The sequence below is a fragment of the Erpetoichthys calabaricus genome, chromosome 9, assembly GCF_900747795.2.
Source record: "Erpetoichthys calabaricus chromosome 9, fErpCal1.3, whole genome shotgun sequence".
NCBI lineage: Eukaryota > Metazoa > Chordata > Cladistia > Polypteriformes > Polypteridae > Erpetoichthys > Erpetoichthys calabaricus.
The window spans coordinates 39,016,007-39,040,680 of record NC_041402.2 but is presented as its reverse complement, the minus strand read 5'-3'; the positions used below and the strand labels follow the sequence as shown (position 1 = coordinate 39,040,680).

Sequence of the window (24,674 nt, the reverse complement as noted above, 5' to 3'; positions counted from 1 at the left end):
GAACAGATCCGAACTTTATTTAAAAACCAACCACAAGCAACCAAGAAAGTAACATTTACAGGAGTTCGTGCTATAGCCTTGCAACCGATCGCTGTATAAACACTTACAGTTTTGAGGGAGAGTCTGGCTCCGCGATGGAGGGATGTTTTCCTTCAGGTGTTTTCTCTCTTGTGATTTCTTGGGTTTCTGGTGTTTTTAGCTGTTTAGCTGGTGGGAGCGAAAGCCTCGTGCAGCCATTCCAAAAACAAAGTCCTTGTGACCCAACCCTTCGTGTTTGCCCTCCACATCACTGGCAGTCTGGCTTTGTTTACATTGTGCTGCTTGAAAGCGTGAGGGTTCTCAAATTGGTAAATGAGTAAACTGGTAAACAGTTTTTCCACCTCTTCCAGCACTTGAGGCCTCTGCCTGGTTAATGCTGTAACTCCTTTTGCAACATCTGCTGCTTTAATAGATTCTTTCTGCTTTAGAATAGTCGAAATCGTAGGTTTTGACTTCTTGTACTCGGCGGCAAAATCAGTAACACGAACGGCACGCTCATACTTTTCAATAATTTCTTTCTTTACTTCGATTTCAATTTTCTGCAAAACTTTCTTCTCACCACTTTTCACTTGCTTAGAAGCCATGGTTAACTGCAAAAGCACACGAAATACTGTAGAGCACAAAGAGTTCACAGGTAAAGCATGCACGTCTGACTGAGAACAATGAATAGGGAGAGGATGAACACATGCTTAAATACAGTAATCGGCATGTACGAACCGGAAGGGAAATGAAATAGAGCACAAAGAGTTCACAGCGAAAGCACACACGCACGCACGCACGCATGTGCAAGCACGCACGTCTGACGGAGAACAATGCAACACATGCGGAAATCATCAGCGCGCACAAACCGAAAGGGAAACTGGCTTGTTCGTATACCGAGTGTGTGGTCGTGAACCGAGACAAAAGTTTGGCGAACTTTTTGGTCGTAAACAGAGTTGTACGTGTACCGAGATGTTCGTGAACCGAGGTTCCACTGTATGAAGTAGTTAGTACCTACCAAAAGTGGTCCAATGAAGGAGAACTGGTGAATTGGCAACAGAGTCCTGTGTGCCCAAGGCTCATTGATATGTGCAGAAAGTGAAGGTTAGCCCGCCTGGTGCAGTCCTACAGAAAAGCTTCTGTAGCACACATTGTGAATGCTGGACATGAGATAATGGTTTCAGAATACACAGTGCATCACAGCTTGCTGCGTATGGGCTACTTGGCGACAGACTGGTCAGTGTACCCATGTCAAAACTGGACCATGGAGCAATGGAAGAAGGTGACCTGGTTTGATGAATCACATTTCCTTTTAGGTCATGTTGATGGCTTGGTGCATGTGCATTGTTTACCTGTGGAAGAGGTGACAGCAGAGTGCACTATGGGAAGAAGCTGATGGAGGCAGTACAATGCTCTGGGCGATGTTCTGCTGGGAAACATTGGGTCGTGGCATTCATGTGAATGTTACTTTTACATGTACCACCTAACTAAAGACTGTTACAGACCATGTATATCCTTTCATAGCAATGGTATTTCCTGATAGCATTAGCCTCTTTCAACATGATAATTTGTTTTGTCACACTGCAAAAACTGCTGAAGAATGGTTTGAGGAACATGACCGAGTTCAAGGTGTTGACATGGCCTCCAAATTCTCCAGATCTCAATCCAGGAGCATCTGTGGAATATGTTGGAAAATTGTCTGATCCATGGAGGCCCCACCTTACAATTTATGGGACTTAAAGGATCTACTGCTAACTCTTTGGTGCCATATACCAAAGGATACCTTTAGAGGACTTGTGAAGTCTGAGCTGTGGGTCGGAGCTTTTTTGGTGGCATGAGGAGGATCAACACTGTATTAGTCGAAATATTAGGCAGGTGGTTTTAACTCTTTTAGGGCGGATGTCGACTTTTGTCGACAGGAGGGGTTGAGGGCGAATGTCGACAAAAGTCGACATCCAGGGATAGAGGGCGACAATCAGCTGTTAATGGCGACAAATCTCACTGTCACGTCACAGGCATTCCCTCTGTGCTTGGAGGAATGCTAGACTCGTTGACTCGGCAAATAAACATTGCGTGTGCGTGAGTTGCGAAATGTAAACAAAGGCAAGATGGCACCGACATGTGAAAAGGCAGCGAAGCAAGTGCAGAAAAGAAAACACTCGGCAGGCGATGTTTTGCGCATTATCGCGGAGTCAGACTCTTGATTTTTCAGAATCTGACTTTATTGGCAGTGATCAGGAGATCGAGCAAGAGAGTTAGAAGCAGGCATCAGCTGATCAGACACCAGCCGATGCCGCGCCAGCGGATCTGCTGCCAGTTGAGTGCCTTCGCGCAGCCGATGCATCTACGGCAAGGTTCGCTTGGGATAAATACACAGACATTGATCCGTTGAGAGCCGATCTGGCTACCGGAGTTTACAAGACGGCATGGCTTGCTGTTGGACACGACAGATCACCAGCTGCTGTACTTCAGGCTGCTCTCTCCTGATGCTGCTTTTCAGCTACTGTCCGACGAGACAAACAGGTAGGCAGAGATTTTTTTAGAATCGCGGGCTGCGTTTGCATCACATTCTCGTTTTTCAAAGTGGAAACCCACAACGAAAGACGAGATGAAGCGTGCTGTGGCATTACAAGTAGAGATGGAACAGAACTGGTGATATAACTTCAGGGAGCATTGGTCCAAATGTGTTTTGTCCCCTGGTGGCTTAGGTACGTGCTGCTGCAAAGTTTTATTCACTTCTGTAATAAACAGAAGCAAATCCCATGGGGTGAGCCAGGCTATAATGCCATACATAAAGTTCATAAAGTTTCAGAAGATGAAAAGGGGTGACAATACGGTTTTCATGCAGGCAGAAAACTTGGTGGCAGTGGCATGGCACGATGGCAAATGGGTGACTTGTCTCTCTACAGTACACACTAACAATATATGTTAGAAAGTGCAGCAACAGACAATTGAAAAATAGGCACCAAAGCAACACATATTTTAAGGAGTGCAATGTGGCAATGACTGAAATTGGCTGCTTTGAGCGAGATCAGACTTTGCTGTGTAAAATGTATGTGATATGTATGTGAAATCATAGAGTATGCAGGCTCATACAACATGCAAGACAGTAACATTTGTCAAAAGTAAATATTTTTTGTTGATTTGATGTGTTAAACAATTGCTTTGTGTTCTTTTTTAAAAATGTTAGTTTTTGGAAAAATATTCAGCCCTGGGAGAAAAGAAACAAAAAAAAAATTAGCCCTAAAAGAGTTAATGATGTGGTTGATCAGTGTATGTGAGGTATTCCTCTATTATAAAAGAAAATCTTGAGATGAGACTATTGCCAAGAGATTTTTTTCAAGTTCCGCCCTCCTCTCAACCAGTTACGGTTAACAGCCCACGCCCACGGACCTCTCGCCTCTCATTCGTGTGAATGCTTTTGTCAGACACAATTCCTGTGCTTTCAGCTCTTCTACATTTTTGCGTTTTCCTCATTTTAAGTTCCCAATAAAAGAAGACTTATTATGTCCAAATATCTCTATTATAATAAAAATCTTGGGATGAGATGAGACTAATCCTGCGATGAGACGTGACTTTTTGAAGAGACTTTTTTGAGTGAAGTCCCATGAGGCGGAGACTTTTAACATGAGATTCTTTCAAGTCACGCCATACTTATAATCTTTGAAAGCACGTCCCGCGAGATGGTGACTTTTGCCATTCGATTCTTTCAAGTCACACCCTACTTACAACCATTTTCAAACAACACCACGGTCATCTAACCTCTCAGTTGTGTGAATGCTTTTGGCAGACACACTTCCTGCACTCTCAGCTCTTATAAATTTTATCAGGACAATAATTTTATATGATCTAGATTAGGGCTGCACGATAACAGAAAAAATGATTATCACGATTATTTTGCTCAAAATTTTTATCACGATTAATAATGACGATTATTCCTTTGGTAAATGAAGTCTGTGACCAAAGCAGTGTAGCCTCGGCCAGTTATTCACAGATGCTGCCCTAATCATATTAGCTGCGTTGTCCGTTGTGATGCACACAAGTCTTTCTTCCACCAAGCCCCAAGCGGACATCGCTTCTTTGAGGCCCACTGCAATAAACTCCGCTATATGGTCTTGTGGGAAAAACGAAGTTTGCAAAAACTTGCTTTTCATCTCAAACTCGCTGTCAATAAAATGAACTGTCAAGCTCAAATACGGTTCCGCAGTTCTGCTTGACCATAAGTCGGTCGTGGCAGCAAAATATTCAAGGCCGAGCCTGAGAATTTCTCTATTTCTTTTCGGCATTTCGCATACAGCGAGGGCAGCGCAACATTGGAAAAATGGTTGCGTGAGGGAATGCTATATCTTTTATCAAGTGTTGCGATCATTTTGTTAAACCCCTCACTGCTCACGGTGGTTATTGGACACATATCCTTGGCTATATGGTACGTGATCGCCTCTGTTATTTCCCGGTGTCTTTGCGAGCTAGGCACAGGGCCGCTGCTGGCCAAATGGGTGCCCTAAGCAGAAATTTACTTTTGTGCCCCCTCCCCCAAATATTACGGAAGTAAAAATAAAATAATAAAAAAAACACCTACTATAGGGGCCAAAATAGAACTTTATTCAAATAAAATTAAATACATAAATAAATTGTATCATTTATAAATTACAATTGTAGCTCTACAGCAAAAAATAAAAACTAAAATCACACTTTAAATAAAACATTTATAATAAATAAAATAAACAATAATAAACTGAAATAAAATCAACACTGTCATCTGCCGGAGCTTTCCAAAGTTCAAAATTTACAAAGGCACACTTCTGCTTTTTCTTGAGGCAAAGTCGTAAATGAGCTCTTCATATGATAAAGCCTTTGCTAATTCAGAGTTGATGCTGACAATTGCCAGACCACTCATGCGCTCTTGTGCCATAGATGAGCGCAAGTACGTTTTGATGAGCTTCATTTTAGAAAAACTTCGCTCAGCAGAGGCAACAGTTACAGGGAGCGTCACTGCTATGCGCAGAGCAATCCAGAGATTTGGGTACAGAGGTAAGGGCGCGCGCGTCGTCACGTGTGCTTAGCCTACTCTGCGTTCATAAAATGCAATATATACGTTTATATTTTTGTTTATTTGTATATGAATATTATTAATATTAATTTATTATTATAATATATAAAAACGATTTTTTTGAGCAGCTGGGATGGTGCCCCCCTGGGAGTTGGTGCCCTACGCAGACTGCGTACTCTGCGTATAGGGAGCGGCGGTACTGGCTAGACAGATATGGTATTGCGTTGAACAATGTCCCTGATATTGTTGTCTGTGTTGTGGATGGCTGGTAATTTTTTGTTGTTGCTGTTTGTGCCTTCAGTCGTTGAAATTCTTGATAGTGTACTTTGTGGTGGCTTTTAAGGTGGTTGATGAGGTTTGTTGTGTTACCTTGGGACGTTTGGACGGAACAGGAGCAAAGTTTGCACAAGACTCGTACCTGATCAACATCACATTCCTCGAAATCGAAATTGTTCCAGACAACTGAGTATGACCCCTTTTTAGGAACTAACGATCGCACTTCTGCACGTTGCTCCGCCATCATATGTTTATTCTGACTGACTGTTATTGCTGCTATTGACTTCTACTGCTTCAGAAAGCGCTTGCAATCAAGACGCAGTAACGTCATAGTGACGCAGTCCAATCCGTAAACTCAGCCCATAAAAAACAGTTTGGTCTTTATACTGTAAAATCGCGACGATATTTATTAACTGATCGTGGGTCATAAATATCGTTATCATGAGAAAAAAAAGATTAATCGTGCAGCCCTAATCTAGATGACACATCAATGACTAAGCAAAGAAGAAAGAGCAGCGCATCAAAGAGACCCAAAAGTGTTGGAGAGAAAAGAATGCAAAAAGAACAATAATAATCTATGTGCAAATTCTGAAAATAAGGAAGTAATAATCAGCCCGGACCAAGTGGAATTGAAAACCTCACAGGTCCAATCGAGGTCAGAAATAAAAGACGGAGTAAAAGATGAAGTAGAACTTAATAAAGACATTCAAAAATCATTGGCACGATACACATATAGAGCAAGTTAAAGATTATGAAAGTAGTAAAATTCGAAAGTATCAAAAGATAGATAGGAAAGATCGCATTAGCGCTAACAAACGGAAATTATTACTCTGGGAAATAACAGAACAGCAAAAAGGGATCGAATATATGAACATAGGTGATATGTCCGAAGTATGTAGATATTGTAAGGCTTTAAAGTTACAAGTCGAAGACTGGTAGATTGTCTAATTTGTATTGCCATCAGGGAAAAGTAGTGTTTCTTCCCAATGAAGAGGTGTAGCCACGATAATTAAAAGATTTGTTGTTTGGTGAAAGTGAAATCCACAAACACTACAGGCAAAATATCCAAATCTACAATAATCTGTTCGTGTTTGCATCATTCAATACTGAAAACATAGATTTACACAATAATGGACCATATGCTGTGAGAGTCTGTGGTCAAGCAACAATTAAAGCTATGTCAAGTTTAATTTTGAAAAAAACACAATTCGGTCAGTTGTATATTTATGATCACGAAGAAGCGATGCAACATAGAATCTAAAGAGTTAAACGATCAGATGCATTAGAAATTATACAGCCAATAATGGATACAAATCCATATGTCCAAAAGTATTGCACTTTACACAAAATTTATCTGCAAAACACGGATATTTTAATTAGATTTCTATATGAATCTGAAAGATCACGGTCACATTTATAGTAAACCAACATGTGACGAATTTTCAGCAATAATAAATTAGAAAGACGGAGATATCAAAGACAGAGTTGATATCCGTGTATATCCAAAGGCAAAGCACGATTCAAAAAGAGATCTTGATATGCCATTCGCATTAAAACGTTTACAGTTTCCCGTGAGAATAGCTTTTGTTATGACGATTAACAAATCACAGGGACAAACATTCGAAAAAGTTGTTTACTTCACGATGCAAGTCCAAACAGAATCAAAATTCAGTGCAATCTTGAAGAAAAGTTAATTCCAAATATTGTTTTACTGAAGTTTTAAGGTAAAAGTGAAAATAATGCATATGTAACAATTTCCATGAAAATATCAATCTCTTTAAATTGTATATCTGGTTAATCAAACCTGGGGGTTGGTGAGCGAAGCGGGCAGGGTGCTGAGCCCCTTAGTCTTATTGAAGAATTTCATCCTGAAGAGTCATCAACAGAAGAAATGAGTACATGGGCAATCCTAGCACCCAGAAACGAAGAAGTCAAACAAATTAAGGTGAAAATTGTCGATTGGTTACACGGCAAATTGGTTAAATGTGTATCAATAGACTATGCTGAAACAGTTGGTGGTGATGGTGCGGAAAATATCAACTTAAAATATCTCGCAGAATATCTACAACCGTTAACACCGTCCGGTCTTCCAACGGCCGAATTACTGTTGAAAGAAGGATGTATCATAATGTTATTGCGTGTACAATTTTAACAGGAGACAAGAAAGGTAATGTACATAATCTTGCGCGGATAACATTAGACACCAAAGGAGATCTTGATATGCCATTCATATTAAAATGTTTACAGTTTCCCATTAGAGTAGCTTTTGCTATGACAATTAACAAATCACATGGACAAACATTCAAAAAAGTCGGTATATTTATTAGAGAGAAAGAAACGATATTTACTCACAGGCAGGTATATGTTACATTGTTACGATGTAACTCCTAACACAGAATCAAAATTCAATGCAATATTGACAAAAAGTTTTACAGTAAAAGTGTAAGTTTAAAAAGTATTTGCGTGTTAATTTCAAAGCCAAATAGAACAAAAATGTATAACGCAACAAGTAGCTCTAACACAACATGAAACATAATTTTCTTTCAATTTAGTAAATTTTACTATTTTTTACTATAGTTAATTACTTGCTCTAATGTTAAATAGTTATTGTACATCTACTTTCCCATACGCGAGTGTCAGAGCTGCGAAGTGGCTAGTGCGTAGCGCCCGCACGGGGGTTGGCAAGTGAACAGGGCATGGGGCAGAGCTACCTAGTCTAATAAAATTAACACCTTCAAATGACGGATAAATGTTGTGTAACCAGATTTCATTTTGTAATACCTAATAGCTGCTATGAAATAAACACCTCCTGTAGTGCTTTTGGAATATCATAATAGATTCGGCTTAGTATTTTGCTAAAGGAGCTCCACTACCTTATCCAAGTGTCATATGAAGAATACATGGGAAAACTTTTGGGGGGGGGAGGGGGTCCTCACACTGTTCCAGTGTGGTGCTAAAGTGTCGCCCACTGCACTTTGGTCCTGATCATTTGGGTTCATAGTGTGGTGGGTGTGGCAATGCATTGTAATCAGCGCATGCTCCCAACCTCCTCCTTTGTAAAATAACATTCTCAGACATGCCGAATTAAAATTGGGTCGCCCAAATGATGATCTGGAAACAGTGCCATTCTACCATACGGCCCACTCACACACAGCCACACTCAAATTGAGGCTATTTTAGAATTGTCATTTAACTCTAACCTGCATGTGTTTGAGGATGTGCAAATCCATAATAAGAATGTGCAGACTCCAGTCCACATACAGTGCATCTGGAAAGTATTCACAGCGCATCACTTTTTCCACATTTTGTTATGTTACAGCCTTATTCCAAAATGGATTAAATTCATTTTTTTCCCTCAGAATTCTACACACAACACCCCATAATGACAAAGTGAAAAAAGTTTACTTGAGGTTTTTGCAAATTTATTAAAAAATAAAAAAACTGAGAAATCACATGTACATAAGTATTCACAGCCTTTGTTCAATACTTTGTCGATGCACTTTGGCAGCAATTACAGCCTCAAGTCTTTTTGAATATGATGCCACAAGCTTGGCACACCTATCCTTGGCCAGTTTCGCCCATTCCTCATTGCAGCACCTCTCAAGCTCCATCAGGTTGGATGGGAAGTGTCGGTGCACAGCCATTTTAAGATCTCTCCAGAGATGTTCAATCGGACTCAAGTCTAGGCTCTGGCTGGGCCACTCAAGGACATTCACAGAGTTGTCCTGAAGCCACTCCTTTGATATCTTGGTTGTGTGCTTAGGGTCGCTGGGCTGCTGAAAGATGAACCGTCGCCCCAGTCTGAGGTCAAGAGCGCTCTGGAGCAGGTTTTCATCCAGGATGTCTCTGTACATTGCTGCAGTCATCTTTTCCTTTATCCTGACTAGTCTCCCAGTCCCTGCCGCTGGAAAACATCCCTACAGCATGATGCTGCCACCACCATGCTTCACTGTAGGGATGGTATTGGCCTGGTGATGAGTGGTGCCTGGTTTCCTCCAAACGTGACGCCTGGCATTCACACCAGAGAGTTCAATCTTTGTCTCATCAGACCAGAGAATTTTCTTTCTCATGGTCTGAGAGTCCTTCAGGTGCCTTTTGGCAAACTCCAGGTGGGCTGCCATGTGCCTTTTACTAAGGAGTGGCTTCCGTCTGGCCACTCTACCGTACAGGCCTGATTGGTGGATTGCTGCAGAGATGGTTGTCCTTCTGGAAGGTTCTCCTCTCTCCACAGAGGACCTCTGGAGCTCTGACGGAGTGACCATCGGGTTCTTGGTCACCTCTCTGACTTAAGACCCTTCTCCCCCGATCGCTCAGTTCAGATGGCTGGCCAGCTCTAGGAAGAGTCCTGGTGTTTCAAACTTCTTCCACTTACGGATAATGGAGGCCACTGTGCTCCTTGGGACCTTCAAAGCAGCAGAATTATTTCTGTAACCTTCCCCAGATTTGTGCCTCGAGACAATCCTGTCTTGGAGGTCTACAGACAATTCCTTTGACTTCATGCTTGGTTTGTGCTTTGACATGAACTGTCAACTGTGGGACTTTATATAGACAGGTGTGTGCCTTTCTAAATCATGTCCAGTCAACTGAATTTACCACAGGTGGACTCCAATTAAGCTGCAGAAACATCTCAAGGATGATCAGGGGGAAACAGGATGCACCTGAGCTCAATTCTGAGGTTCATGGCAAAGGCTGTGAATACTTATGTACATGTGCTTTCTCAATTTTTTTATTTTTAATAAATTTGCAAAAATCTCAAGTAAACTTTTTTCACATTGTCATTATGGGGTGTTGTGTGTAGAATTCTGAGGAAAAAAATGAATTTAATCCATTTTGGAATAAGGCTGTAACATAACAAAATGTGGAAAAAGTGATGCGCTGTGAATACTTTCCGGATGCACTGTAGATAACAACTAGATGTGAAATTCCAACCCAGGAAATTGTATCTGTGAGACACCAGTGTGAATTGCTGTACCACTGTGCTACTATAATAAAATATTGGTGTAGAAATCATATTTCCCCTCTGCTATTACTAAAAATCACCTTACTGTGTAGATATGGCCTACTGAGTAGTGAGAGAAGCTCTGCATAAATGTAAAGAATTACTATTCAGATGGTGTCCTGTGGGCCATGTGCAGCCCAGAAACAATAATTTTTATTTTTTTTTTTGGAGATGGTACGTGCTGGCACCTCAGTTACAACAGCTGGTTGTAACATCGACTACATATTAAATCTATAATCAGCTGGGTGCTGAGTCTTAGTAAATGTGGGTTTTCACAAATTAGTCTTAATTGTTACTACAATGAGAACTTGTTGTTTCTGATGAGCACCATCTCTGCTCTTCTCTTCATATGATTGATTGGCCCTCCACTCGCATGTTTCAATCCTGCGGATTCATGGCTGTTACAATGTTGACAATCTGCCATTAACACTCAAAGCAAACAATGAATTACAAAGACTACATTTGATGAAACATGCAAAAATTCTAGAATTTTCTTTAAACTCAATTAAATCAAGAACTGATTGCTTTGTGGGACTATGTAATAACTTTTTTGTAGAATGCAGAGCTTGTTATTAACCTGCTGTTAATTTTCTTCGATTTTGGAAATTCAGAAAAATTATGCAGCACAGTACACCTGTGCAGGTGACATATTGCATTCTTGGGATCACGTCTAATGTGCTCCTGGCATGGAGTTTGCAAAGTGCTTTGAGTAGTGAGTAAAGCGTTATATAAAGGTAAATAATAATAATTATTATTGTAATTGATTTGTCAGTTTCAAATTTTGAGCTTTGTTTTCACAACAAACAAAACAAACATGTAATGCTAGAATCTCTGCCTTTATATTTCTTCACAGTACCTCAGATGTAATCCAAATGCAATATATGTGTACCGCCACCTTTTTGCTTACAAATTAGGTTGTGCTAATTACATTTGGTGATTTAAAACAAACCTATGTCCCCTCAGTGTGCAATAGACAACATATTCACGTGTGTTACTTTTATCACTTGCTATGGGTTTGTTTACTGATAGCTTTTAGGTTTTTTCTTTTTGCTGTTAAATGTGATGTGCCTGGGTTGTAAATGACCAAAATATTTTTTTACCAAAAGGTAAACAAGTTATACTGCTAATAACTGTACTATTTTGTTTTTATTCACTTTGAGATGTACCTAGGTCAGATATGACCAAAATGTAATTCAAAAGTATTGCTTCTTCCTCAGATTCTTTTCAGTTATAGTTTTTTTTTTTTTTTTTTTTTTTTTTTAATGCACTTTTTGATGTACCCGTGTCAGATGAGATCAAATTTTAAAAGGGAAACAATGAATAATTGTTTCAATACATTCATTTGTGTTGATTTAAAATTTATTGCCTGCTGATTATCGGCCACTGAAAATGGCCCAATTTTCAATTTGAATGAATTTGTAATTGAGAGTGTAGACCATGGGTGCCCACACTTTTTTGGCTTGCGAGCTACTTTTAAAATGACCAGGGGCCTCATGTATAACGCCGTGCGTAGAACTCACACTATAACATGGCGTAAGCACAAAAGCGGGACTGTGCGTACGCACAGAAAAATCCAGATGCAGGAATCTGTACGCACGCAAACTTTCATGTTCTTCCACTACATAAATCCCGATCAGCGTGAAAAGTAACGTACGTGCACGCGCCTTCTGTCCCGCCCCAACTCCTCCCAGAATTACGCCTCTTTGAATATGCAAATCAATGTAAATAGCCTTCTGTGAAAAGACAATGGGAAAAGCACAGGGGAAAATATAAGAATTTCAGCGAATACCAAGTGGAGGCAAAGGAAAAACGTACTATTTGTTGGTTTAAACAGTGGTATAATCAACAAAAGAAAGTTGATCGAGTGACAGAGTGTCGGAAAAACTCGAAAGATCCAAGTTCACAAAGTCGCACAGTGCCCGAAATAAAAAAGAAATCACATATCAAAGTCACCGTGAAAAGGCGAGTCATAGCCCACCGTCTGAGTGTCATATGAAAGCTTATTAGGGTACAGACAAAACAAACAGGCACACAGTGGGGAAAAAAGCACGAAATGTCAACTTTAATCTCGAAATTTCCACTTTAATCACGTAGTTTATTTTGCCATTAAAGTAGAACATCATAAACTTCATCTTAAAATCGTTTATTTTACTAGTTTCTCAAGTAGCACGTTAAATGCTTTGTTCTGTATTTGATCTTCAATGAGCTCTATGTGTGTGAATCACTACGTGCTTCCGTTCTTTCTCTTTCTCCGACAGGACACAGAATCCATTACATTCGTGATATTACAGCTCTCTGAATAATTAAAATACTGAGATGTATACGTGATATCATTTTCATGATGATAGGAATGAAAGCATGTTATTAAACATGGGAACACAGTGGCGCAGTGATTGTTCATATCTCACGCAAGAGGCTTGCTGCGCCATGTGCGACCTTCGATTAAATAATTTATTACAGAAGTACTGTCTCTTTCAAACGTACTAACCTCCAATTCCAGTCCAAACTTTTCTTTCTCCAAATGCTCAATCACCACACAATCAGCTCTGCAATAGACGTTAAGCCATCTGTAAACTTAGAACGCCGATTCTTCAAAACTTTTAAGGAACATCGAAATATCTTTGTAGTACATGTTTAGTTATTCTATCCGTCTATCTTTCCAGTGTCGTGTCAGCGCAAGAATACAACGCAATGCAGGAACAATCCCTGAACTAGCTAGCGCTGCGGCACCGTGTCCTCACATGTATATATACGCTTTGTCTGCAGTAGCTCGCACGTTTGATCGTGCGTGCGGGATGACCAGTGTGTTAGAAGAAAAGAGATCTCAGACTGGCCGCCCTGTATGTCAATCAAGTGGCAAATGCCATAGGGAGGATATATAGACTAATGTTTAAAAATTTTTTTTGAATGCAACGCGATCTACCTGCACTACCTTTGCGATCCACTGGTCGATCGCAGTCGATGTATTGGGCACCCCTGGTGTAGACTATCCAAAAGTAGTTTTACTGTTGGCTGTGATCCAAAGCACCTGCATACAGACAGACTTAAGTTGCTGCCTAGATATTTATCATAAAAGAAGGCAATTGCACTCAAAGTGGACATGCGCCTAGTGTTTATGAGCAACATTTTGCTTCAGTCATCCAAAGCATGTACAAAAAAAGCATACATGGGTCAATTATTTACTTGTAGTTTTTGTTTCCCTCAAGGTGCAGATGGTTAAATAAACCTGGTTTTAGGTGGTAGTTTTTTATGAGTATGTTTTCCCAAGTAGTTTTTTTGGGTTTATCAATACCCATCAGTAATCATTAATCCTTTGTTCAATTTTATTCCCAACATATGTTTTTACGTATTTTTTTTTTTTTTTTTTTTATATATACAGGTATTAGTGAACACTGCATGCTGTTGCCTGATGTTGATTGCCAGAATGATTCAACACATGGTTTTTGGGCCATTGCGGGTTAGCGAGACACAGGTAATTTTTTAGCCTGTATATGCCTCAATATTGTATTAATCTGGTTTCTTGAAACCATTTTTAGTTTTAAGTGTGTATTACAATATGTGTGGTAATGAGCAACTGAATGTGTCATAAGTAATGCAGTATTTCACCCCTATGTGGCATTGAGGTCATCTGGACAACTACTCCTTGTAGTTCCAAGGTCTTGGCTGAAGTCTAGGGGAGACAGTGGTTTCTCAGTTAGTGCTCCTAGGCTTTGGAATGACTTGCCTTTTCACATCAGGTCTTCATTCTCTATCGGGGTTTTTAAAGACCTACTTGTTTTCTTCTGCCTTTCACTATGTATAATGGAATTGTTCTGCATGATTGTTTGCATTGTGTTTATTTTAATGCTTCTTTGTACAGCACTTTGGCACAACCTCTGTTTTAAATATGCTGTTATAAATAATCTAATCTATTTCATATCAAACTTTGCCTCAACGGCATTTCCAACATATCCCTAGATATGTGAAATAGGTTAACCAACTGTGTTGAAACTAAAATAAACTTTAGTGTTTAAAATGTGAGCAGAGGCACAGCATACTTACATAGGTAAAACATTAAGCAATTCTTCCCATATTTAAAAGAAGGACAGCTCCTCAAATAGAAAAATCAGAATTTTTTCACTCTGATATTTAAATTATTAACACAAATAACAAATGTGTTAATAAGTAGTTTTGTATAATAACTGCACGAGCTATTTTACGAATGTACTTAAACTCTGCTTGTCATGTCTTACCCCTCACCTACATGACAATAAACCAATAACTGCATCACTAATGCACACCCCTTAATAATTATTTACAGTTTGGGATAAAGCAGTGAATATGAAGTTTGTCAAATAAGGCATTAATGTGTGAGCTGCAGAAAATAAAAATCCAATTGTTTTGTTATTCCATTACCTTTTGAAGATGTCCTTTACCAAAGTTTAGTCATAGTTTTAATTCGGTTTATGTTTGCATACTTGAATAAAGAAAATAGTGTTTCTAATTAATGATTTTTTGTGTGTTTTAGCACCTCAAGGACAAATTTTGGAATTTCATCTTCTACAAATTCATTTTTATCTTTGGAGTTTTAAATGTGCAGACAGTTGAAGAGGTAGTAATGTGGTGCCTGTGGTTTGCAGTTTTAGTTTTCTTGCACCTTATGGTTCAACTCTGCAAAGACCGTTTTGAATATGTAAGTATAATTCATATTTAAATTATTTGTTTACTTAATATGTAAGTATATCACAAAAGGATGATATACAGTGAGGAACATAAGTATTTGAACACCCTGCGATTTTGCAAGTTCTCCCACTTAGAAATCATGGAGGGGTCTGAAATTCACATTGTAGGTGCATTCCCACTGTGAGAGACAATGTAAAAAAAAAAATTCAGGAAATCACATTGTATGATGTGTACAGAATTTATTTGTATTGCACTGCTGCACATAAGTATTTGAACACCTGGCAATCAGCAAGAATTCTGGCTCTCAAAGACCTGTTACTCTGCCTTTAAGAAGTCCACCTCTACTCCACTTAGTAATCTTAATTAGTAGCACCTGTCTGAGCTCTTTAAAGAACACCTGTCCACCCCACAGTCAGTCAGACTCCAACTACTACCATGGGCAAGACCACAGAGCTGTCAAAAGACACCAGAGACAAATTGTGGACCTCCACAAGGCTGGAAAGGGCTACGGGGCAATTGCCAAGCAGCTTGGTGAAAATAGATCAACTGTTGGAGCAATTGTCAGAAAATGGAAGAGGCTAAAGACGACTGTCAGTATCACAGATGATAAGAAAGGTGAGGAATCAGCCCAGAACTACACGGAAGGAGCTGGTCAATAACATGAAGAGAACTGGGACCACAGTTTCAAAGGTCACTGTCGGTAGAACACTATGCCATCATGGTTTCAAATCACGCATTGCACAGAAGGTTCCCCTGCTCAAGTCATCACATGTCCAGGCCCGTCTGAAGTTTGCCAATGACCATCTGGATGATCCAGAGGAGGCATGGGAGAAAGTCATGTGGTCAGATGGAACATCATGCTTTGGGGGTGCTTTTCTGTGAAGGGGACAGGACGACTGCACTGTATTAAGGAGAGGATGAATGAAGCCATGTATTGTGAGATTTTGAGCAACAACCTCCTTCCCTCAGTCAGAGCACTGAAGATGGGTCGTGGCTGGGTGTTCCAACATGACAATGACCCGAAGCACACAGCCAGGATAACCAAGGAGTGGCTCCGTAAGAACCATATCAAGGTTCTGGAGTGGCCTAGCCAGTCTCCAGACCTAAATCCAATCAAAAATCTTTGGAGGGAGCTGAAACTCCGTGTTGCTCAGTGCCAGCCCCGGAACCTGACAGATCTAGAGGAGATCTGTGTGGAGGAGTGGGCCAAAATCCCTGTTGCAGTGTGTGCAAACCTGGTCAAGAACTACAGGAAACGTTTGACCTCTGTAATTGCAAACAAAGGCTTCTGTACCAAATATTAACACTGATTTTCTCAGGTGTTCAAATACTTACGTGCAGCAGTGCAATACAAATAAATTCTGTACAAATCATAAAATGTGATTTCCTGAATTTTTTTTTTTTTACATTCACAGTGGGAATGCACCTACAATGTGAATTTCAGTCCCCTCCATGATTTCTAAGTGGGAGAACTTGCAAAATCGCAGGGTGTTCAAATACTTATGTTCCTCACTGTAGATTGCCATTCCACCTTACAACCCTAGGTAACATCTTCTATTTCTGGAAAGTGCAGTCATATGAAAAAGGTTGGGAACCCCTCTTAATTCTTTGAATTTTTGTTTGTCATTGGCTGAGCTTTCAAAGTAGCAACTTCCTTTTAATATATGACATGCCTTATGGAAACAATAGTATTTCAGCAGTGACATTAAGTTTATTAGATTAACAGAAAATATGCAATATGCATCATGACAAAATTAGACAGGTGTCATAAATTTTGGCACCCCAACATCAATACTTAGTTGAGCCTCCTTTTGTAAATATAACAGCCTCCTATAGCCTTTGAAGAGTGTCTGGATTCTGGATGGAGGTATTTTTGACCATTCATCCATACAAAATCTCTTCAGTTCAGTTAAATTTGATGGCTGCCGAGCATGGTCAGCCTGCTTCAAATCATCCCATAGATTTTCGATGATATTCAAGTCTGGGGACTGTGACGGCCATTCCAGAACATTGTACTTCTCCCTCTGCATGAATGCCTTTGTAGATTTCGAACTGTGTTTTGGGTCATTGTCTTGTTGGAATATCCAACCCCTGCGTGACTTCAACTTTGTGACTGATGGTTGAACATTATCCTGAAGAATTTGTTGATATTGGGTTGAATTCATCTGACCCTTGACTTTAACGAGGGCCCAGTCCCTGAACTAGCCACACAGCCCCACAGCATAATGGAACCTCCACCTAATTTGACAGTAGGTAGCAGGTGTTTTTCTTGGAATGCGGTGTTGTTCTTCCGCCATGCAAAGCGCTTTTTGTTATGACCAAATAACTCAATTTTTGTCTCATCAGTCCAAAGCACTTTGTTCCAAAATTAATCTGGCTTGTCTAAATGAGTATTTGCATACATCAAGCATCTCTGTGGCGTGAGTGCAAAAAGGGCTTCTTTCTCATCACCCTGCCATACAGATGTTCTTTGCACAAATTGCGCTGAATTGTAGAACGATGTACAGATACACCATCTGCAGCAAGATGTTCTTGCAGGTCTTTGGAGGTGATCTGTGGGTTGTCTGTAACCATTCTCATAATTCTGCGCATATGCCACTTCTGTATTTTTCTTGGCCTGCCAGACCCGCTGGGTTTAACAGCAACTGTGCCTGTGGCCTTCCATTTCCTGATTACATTCCTTACAGTTGAAACTGACAGTTTAAACCTCTGAGATAGCTTTTTGTAGCCTTCCCGTAAACCATGATACTGAACAATCTTTGTTTTCAGATCTTTTGAGAGTAGCTTAGAGGATCCCATGCTGTCACTCTTCAGAGGAGAGTCAAAGGGAAACACAACTTGCAATTGACCACCTTAAATACCTTTTCTCATGATTGGACACACCTGTCTTTGAAGTTCAAGGCTTAACGAGCTAATCCAACCAATTTGGTGTTGCAAGTAATCAGTATTGAGCAGTTACATATTTTCAAATCAGCAAAAGTTCAAGGGGACCCATATTTTTGCACAGCCAGTTTTTCACATTTGATTTAATTTCATTCAATTAAATACTGCTTCACTAAAAATCTTTGTTACAAGGACATACCACTGTAATCTTTTTTGTTGAAAGTAAATTATTATGCAGGCTGAGAGGGGTTCCCAAACTTTTTCATATGACTGTATATGTGGAATTCTCATATACTTTCATTGTTTGTCAGACGTCTTTCCAGATACATCATTTTCCTTCTACAGGTGCATCTCCGTAAATAAAGTTAATTTGTTTCGGTAATTAATTCAAAAAGTGAAACTCGTATAGATTTATGTATTTCAAGTGTTTATTTCTTTTCATTTTGCTGGCTTACAGGTAATGAAAACTCAAAATTCAGTATCTCAGAAAATTAGAATATGACATAAGACCAATTAAAAAAAAAAAAAAAAAAAAAAAGATTTTTAATACAGAAATGTTGGCCTACTGAAAAGTATGTCCATGTATGCACTCAATACTTGGTCGGGGCTCCTTTTCCATGAATTACTGTATCAGTACGGCGTGGCATGGAGGCTATTGGCCTGTAGCACTGCTAAGGTGTTATGGAAGCCCAGGATGCTTTGATAGCGGCCTTCAACTCGTCTGCATTGTTGTCTGGTGTGTCTCATCTTCCTCTTGACAATACCCCATGGATTCTCTATGGGTTTAGGTTAGGTGAATTTGCTGGCCAATCAAGCACAGTGATATCATGGTCATTAAACCAGGTATTGGTACTTTTGGCAGTGTGGGCAGGTGCCAAGTCCTGCTGGAAAATAAACTCAGCATCTCCATAAAGCTTGTCAGCAGATGGAAGCATGAAGTGCTCTTAAAATTTCCTGGTTGATGGCTGTGCTGTCTTTGGACTTGATAAAGCACAGTGGACCAACACCAGCGGATGACATGGCTGTTCATCACTGACTGTGGAAACTTAACACTGGACCTCAAGCAACTTGGATTCTGTGCCTCTCCACTCTTCCTCCAGACTCTGGGACCTTGATTTCCAAATGAAATGCAAAATTTACTTTCATCTGAAAAGAGAACTTTGGACCACAGATCAACAGTCCAGTCCATTTTCTCCTTAGCCCAGGTAAGACGCTTCTGATGCTGTCTCTGGTTCAGACTGGCTTGACACAAGGAATGCGACAGCTGTAGTCCATGTCCCAGATACGTCTCTGTGTAGTGGCTCTTGAAGCACCAACTCCAGCTGCAGTCCACTCCTTGTGAATCTCCCCCAAGTTCTTGAATGGGCTGTGCTTCACAATCCTCTCAAGGCTGTGTTTATCCCTGTTGATGGTGCACCTTTTTCTGCCACATTTTTTCCTTCCACTCAACTTTCCATTAATATACTTGGATACAGCACTATGTGAAGAGTGAGCTTCTTTAGCAATGACCTTTTGTGGCTTACCCTCCTTGTGGATGGTGTCAATGACTGTCTTCTGGACAACTGTCAAGTCAGTAGTCTTCCCCATGATTGTGTTGCCTACTGAAACAGACTGAGAGACCATTTAAAGGCTCAGGACACCTTTGGAGGTGTTTTGGGTTAATTACCTGAGTGGAGTGGGACACCATGAGTCTACAATATTGGAACTTTTTCACAATATTCTAATTTTCTGAGTTACTGAATTTTGGGTTTTCGTTAGCTATAAGCCATCAGTAAAATGAAAAGAAATAAAAGCTTGAAATATATCACTGTGTATAATGAGTCTATATATGAGTTTCACTTTTTGAATCAAATTACGGAAATAAATTAACTTTTCAATATTCTAATTAAGTCAGATGCACCTGTATATTCCCAACATGTGTTTGTGTTTAATTGTTTTTAAACTGGGTGTACGAAGAACCAGTGTAAAATGCAGGTTTTTTTTTCTTCTTTTTTTATTCAGTAATCCCTCCTCCATCGCGGGGGTTGCGTTCCAGTGCCACCCGCGAAATAAGAAAATCCGCGAAGTAGAAACCATATGTTTATATGGTTATTTTTATATTGTCATGCTTGGGTCACAGATTTGCGCAGAAACACAGGAGGTTGTAGAGAGACAGGAACGTTATTCAAACACTGCAAACAAACATTTGTCCCTTTTTCAAAAGTTTAAACTGTGCTCCATGACAAGACAGAGATGACAGTTCTGTCTCACAATTAAAAGAATGCAAGCATATCTTCCTCTTCAAAGGAGTGCGCGTCAGGAGCAGTGACTGTCAGAGAGATAGAGAAAAGCAAACAAATCAATAGGGCTGTTTGGCTTTTAAGTATGCGAAGCACCACGGCACAAAGCTGTTGAAGGCGGCAGCTCACACCCCCTCCGTCAGGAGCAGAGAGAGAGACATAGAGAGAGACAGAGTTTGTTTTTCAATCAAAAATCAATATGTGCCCTTCAAGCTTTTAAGTATGCGAAGCACTGTGCAGCATGTCGCTTCAGGAAGCAGCTGCACAGAAGGTAGCAACGTGAAGATAATCTTTCAGCATTTTTAGACGAGCGTCCGTATCGTCTAGGTGTGCAAACAGCCCTCCTGCTCAATCCCCCTACGTCACGATCAGAGAAAGTCAGCGCAAGAGAGAGAGAAAAGTAAGTTGGGTAGCTTCTCAGCCATGTGCCAATAGCGTCCCTTGTATGAAATCAACTGGGCAAACCAACTGAGGAAGCATGTACCAGAAATTAAAAGACCCATTGTCCGCAGAAATCCGTGAACCAGCAAAAAAATCAGCGATATATATTTAAATATGCTTACATATAAAATCCGCGATGGAGTGAAGCCGCGAAAGGCGAAGCGCGATATAGTGAGGGATTACTGTATACTGATTTAGCGGAGATTGTTTCCAGTGAACATAATAAAGTGGATTCCGAAAATTAATGGATACTGTGTAGTTACTGAAAAGTGAATACACAGAAAATGTCTTTTTCTAGATTTTTCTTTTGAGTGAAGCTTTCATTTTAAAATCAAATTATTTAAACTAATCCCACGATGCCTGTGCTGCATTTTGGTGGGGTTGATTTCAGGAAGTTGTAGTTGTATATTTTAACAGCAGCTACTCTCATATGTCCCTATGAATTCTATTTTTTGTAAATCACTAATTGTGTTTTAGTTTGCTGCATACATTTTAGGTTTTGCTTAAGCTTAACTGTTACTGAACTGTTTTGATTGTTCTGTGGTAACAATTTGAAAATAGTTTGTGATTTTTTTTTTTTTCCTCATTTTTTCCTTCATAAAAATACCATTATTCAACACAATCTTTTTAAATATTTCACTGTGCTTTATTATGTGCTGGTTCAAAAAATTCATATTTAATAGATTGAAGTTTATCATCTATTGTCATTTAACTAATTTTGTATTAGATTTTTTCTTTTTTTTTTTTTTTTTTTCTTCAAACTTGTTTCTAGTGATTAACATGCATAATTTTATATTCATTTATTTAGTATAGTTTGACCTTTTTTATTGTACCTATTTAGGTTAAATACATTAAGCATCTTAGGCAGTTTCTTAGTTTTTTCTGATTATCAAACATACACACACACACACACAAGAAATTGTTTCACTGACTGGACATTTCACCAAGTTAGAATTTTGTTTGGGTTATTTTGACATAGATTTTATTGTTTCTTTGAGAGGAAAACTGTGAATTGAAAAGTATGAGTTACATGTAAAAAAATGCTATGTTTCAGAACAGCTTGTGTGGTTTAAAGGTTCCCTGATTACCCTAGGCTGCCAAATCTGCTCATGTTTATTTTATAGTAAAACACTTGTCAGTATGAAATACATTTTATTATCCTACTGTTTAAAAATTGCAGGCCTTAGTCTATTAAAGTTGTACATTAAATAAGAGTGTGCTATACACTAAAGTATTAGAACTGTTATTAGTGTTAAACCTAAAGTTAACACATAAATAGGAACAAACATTACAAGATCTTGAAGCATTAACCTAAGCTATTACTCTTGTTTTATAGAAGACTAGGGGGCTCTGCCCCCTGCTCGCTTTGCTCGCCCACCCCCGTGGTTGGTGTACCGAATATACAATACAATACAATTTATTTTTGTATAGCCCAAAATCACATAAGAAGTGCCGCAATGGGCTTTAACATGCCCTGCCTCTTGACAGCCCCCCAGCCATGACACTCTAAGAAAGACCAGAAAAAACTCCCAAAAAAAAACCCTTGTAGGGAAAAAATGGAAGAAACCTTGGGAAAGGCAGTTCAAAGAGAGACCCCTTTCCAGGTAGGTTGGGAGTGCAATGGGTGTCAAAAAGAAGGGGGTCAATACAATACAGTACAATACACAGAACAGAATAAATCCTCAATACAGTATTAGAAGTACTGAGTAAAATTTCACATTAGATGATATCACATAATATGATTTGGATTTGTTTTAAGTCCTGGAGACCTCATTCATCAAGCTGCCTCCCCCATTTTGTCATTCCACATCTGAAATAGCGCTAATCCGATGAAAGGACCCCTCATTCCCATGTCCCCATTCATCAGGGATGACTTTACCTTAGGCAGGCAATCTATAATTTAAAGAGATTGTTATTTTCTAGGGAATTGTTACATATGCATTATTTTCACTTTTAGTTTAAAAACTTTTGTAAAAACAATACTTGTCCTTCATTTTCGGCCATGTGCGTGGTTACATCTCTTTCTTGCTTGACGTTGTGGACGAAAAAGGCACACTGAAAGCAGGCAGATAATATTTCTCAATTCTCTTTTTTATTCATTCAGAGTCACAGTAAGTAGAGATTCAAAAGAGCATAACTTATTGCCGCAAAGCTCAATTTGAACACCGAGAAAAAAATTAGGAGGGTTTTTTATAATTCAGCATTTCATGATTAGTAAGACAGAAAGAACATCCTTATCAAAACAGTAAAGTTAAACAATATGTCTGTTGAGCTAAGCATTATCTGTGTTCTCAAAGCTAAGCACAGGAGAGATGCCTTTGCATAAACTACATGTACGTTCTGCAGCCTTGTGACCTTGTCCCTGAAACATTCACTCTGAGAAAGGGAAAACAAGAAACAGCTTAGATTTTATTCATGTGGACACTATTTCTCCTGAACCCTGGAATAACATATTTTTGTTAGTTCATAAGCGAAAGCGTCTCTCACTGGCAAGTTAGAAAAATAGTTATTATAAAAATTCTAATTTACTAAACACACAAAATACATGGTACTGAGGAGAACATTCTTCTTCTACAACGTATAATGCTGCTCGTGTTGTGGAAGGGGGGGAGCGTCTGAATACACGCTAAAGATATGTCTTTAGATCATTTGCTGTCTTTTTGCTGCTTGCTAGCTGTCTCTTCTGCTTGTCGCATGTCGTTGTTTTAAGAGCTGGGAGCACATGATGCTTGTCTGCGAAAAGCAATCCAGCAACTGCTTGGTTAGAGGTCTGTGGATTCCTTTTAAATGATGGCTCACTGCCTGGTCTTGTGTGACATTGTAGAAACAATCCTTTTCCTTTATTTCTAGCCCCAGGCGTGGTTGAATTCTTTCTTGCAGGACGTATAGCGCTGCTCGTGTTGTTGGCGAGGGGGGCTGCTGTTGCGCTGCCCTTCGATCTTTTTAAAGCCTGTACAGCCGCTGTCATTTTTGCTATGGACCCTGGGACAATCTCTTGGCACCAAGTCTCATGTTTACGGTCTTTTAAATGTCTTTCGAGAAGATCACATTTCGTAGCCTTGCTTTTGCTTCCCAGAAGATTTTTTTTTTTTATAAATAGAGAGATGAGGCATGCTTAGAATTTGAATTAGATTTCTACAACCCCTTTTCCACCATGCTGGCTGATATTTTAAATGCAAAAATAAAACAAGGTTAGTTGTACATTCAGACATTTTTATCATTGTTTGTTTTAGTAATGCATCTAATTAGATCTTATTATCAATAACAATATACATTATTAATTAAAATGTATTTTTCTGTGTGTGTATATATATATATATATATATATATATAGATATAGATATAGATATAGATATATAGATATATATGTATATAATTATTTATTATTATTATTATATATATTACATAATAATATATTAAAGTCAGTCATTGTCCAACCTGCTATATCCTAACACACGGTCACAGGGGTCTGCTGGAGCCAATCCCAGCCAACACAGGGTGCAAGGCAGGAAAAAATCCCGGGCAGGGCGCCAACCCACCGCAGGGCACAAACACCCACACACCAAGCACACACTAGGGACAATTTAGGATCGCCAATGCACCCAACCTGCATGTCTTTGGACTGTGGGAGGAAACCGGAGCACCCGGAGGAAACCCACACAGACACGGGGAGAACATGTAAACTCCCCACAGAGAGGACCCAGGAAGCGAACCCAGGTCTCCTTACTGCGAGGCAGCAGTGCTACCATGGTGCCGCCCTATATATTAAAGTGAAATTTATAATTGTATCACTTATACATTGTTGTGCCTTTTTCCTAAGAAAATGCAAGCTAGGAATTAAAGAATACAAAAGAAAAAAAAATATTCTAAGATTGCTGTGGTGATTGAGAAAAAGAACTACATTCAAAAATGGCTGCCATATTCTGTAGAATAGATAGGTTTATTTTGGTAAAATGTATTTTTTGTACTTCAGTATATTCCTTATCTGTTGTTTCATGAAAGTTAGTAAATTTAGACAGAAATGTTAAGTCGTTTAAACACATTTACTTTAAATACCTACCATATT

The 24,674-nt window shown here is 39.3% G+C and overlaps 1 protein-coding gene across 2 annotated transcripts in view; it reads left to right on the top strand.

Moving 5' to 3' along the window:
• LOC114657472 (E3 ubiquitin-protein ligase AMFR-like) overlaps positions 1–24,674 on the top strand; it is an 80,769-nt gene that overhangs the window by 7,095 nt on the left and 49,000 nt on the right. For both annotated transcript variants that reach the window (XM_028809327.2, XM_028809326.2), the window contains exons 2-3: positions 13,723–13,815; positions 14,851–15,015. In XM_028809327.2, the coding sequence (XP_028665160.1) occupies positions 13,723–13,815; positions 14,851–15,015 (258 nt within the window). The remainder of the gene's footprint in view (positions 1–13,722; positions 13,816–14,850; positions 15,016–24,674) is intronic.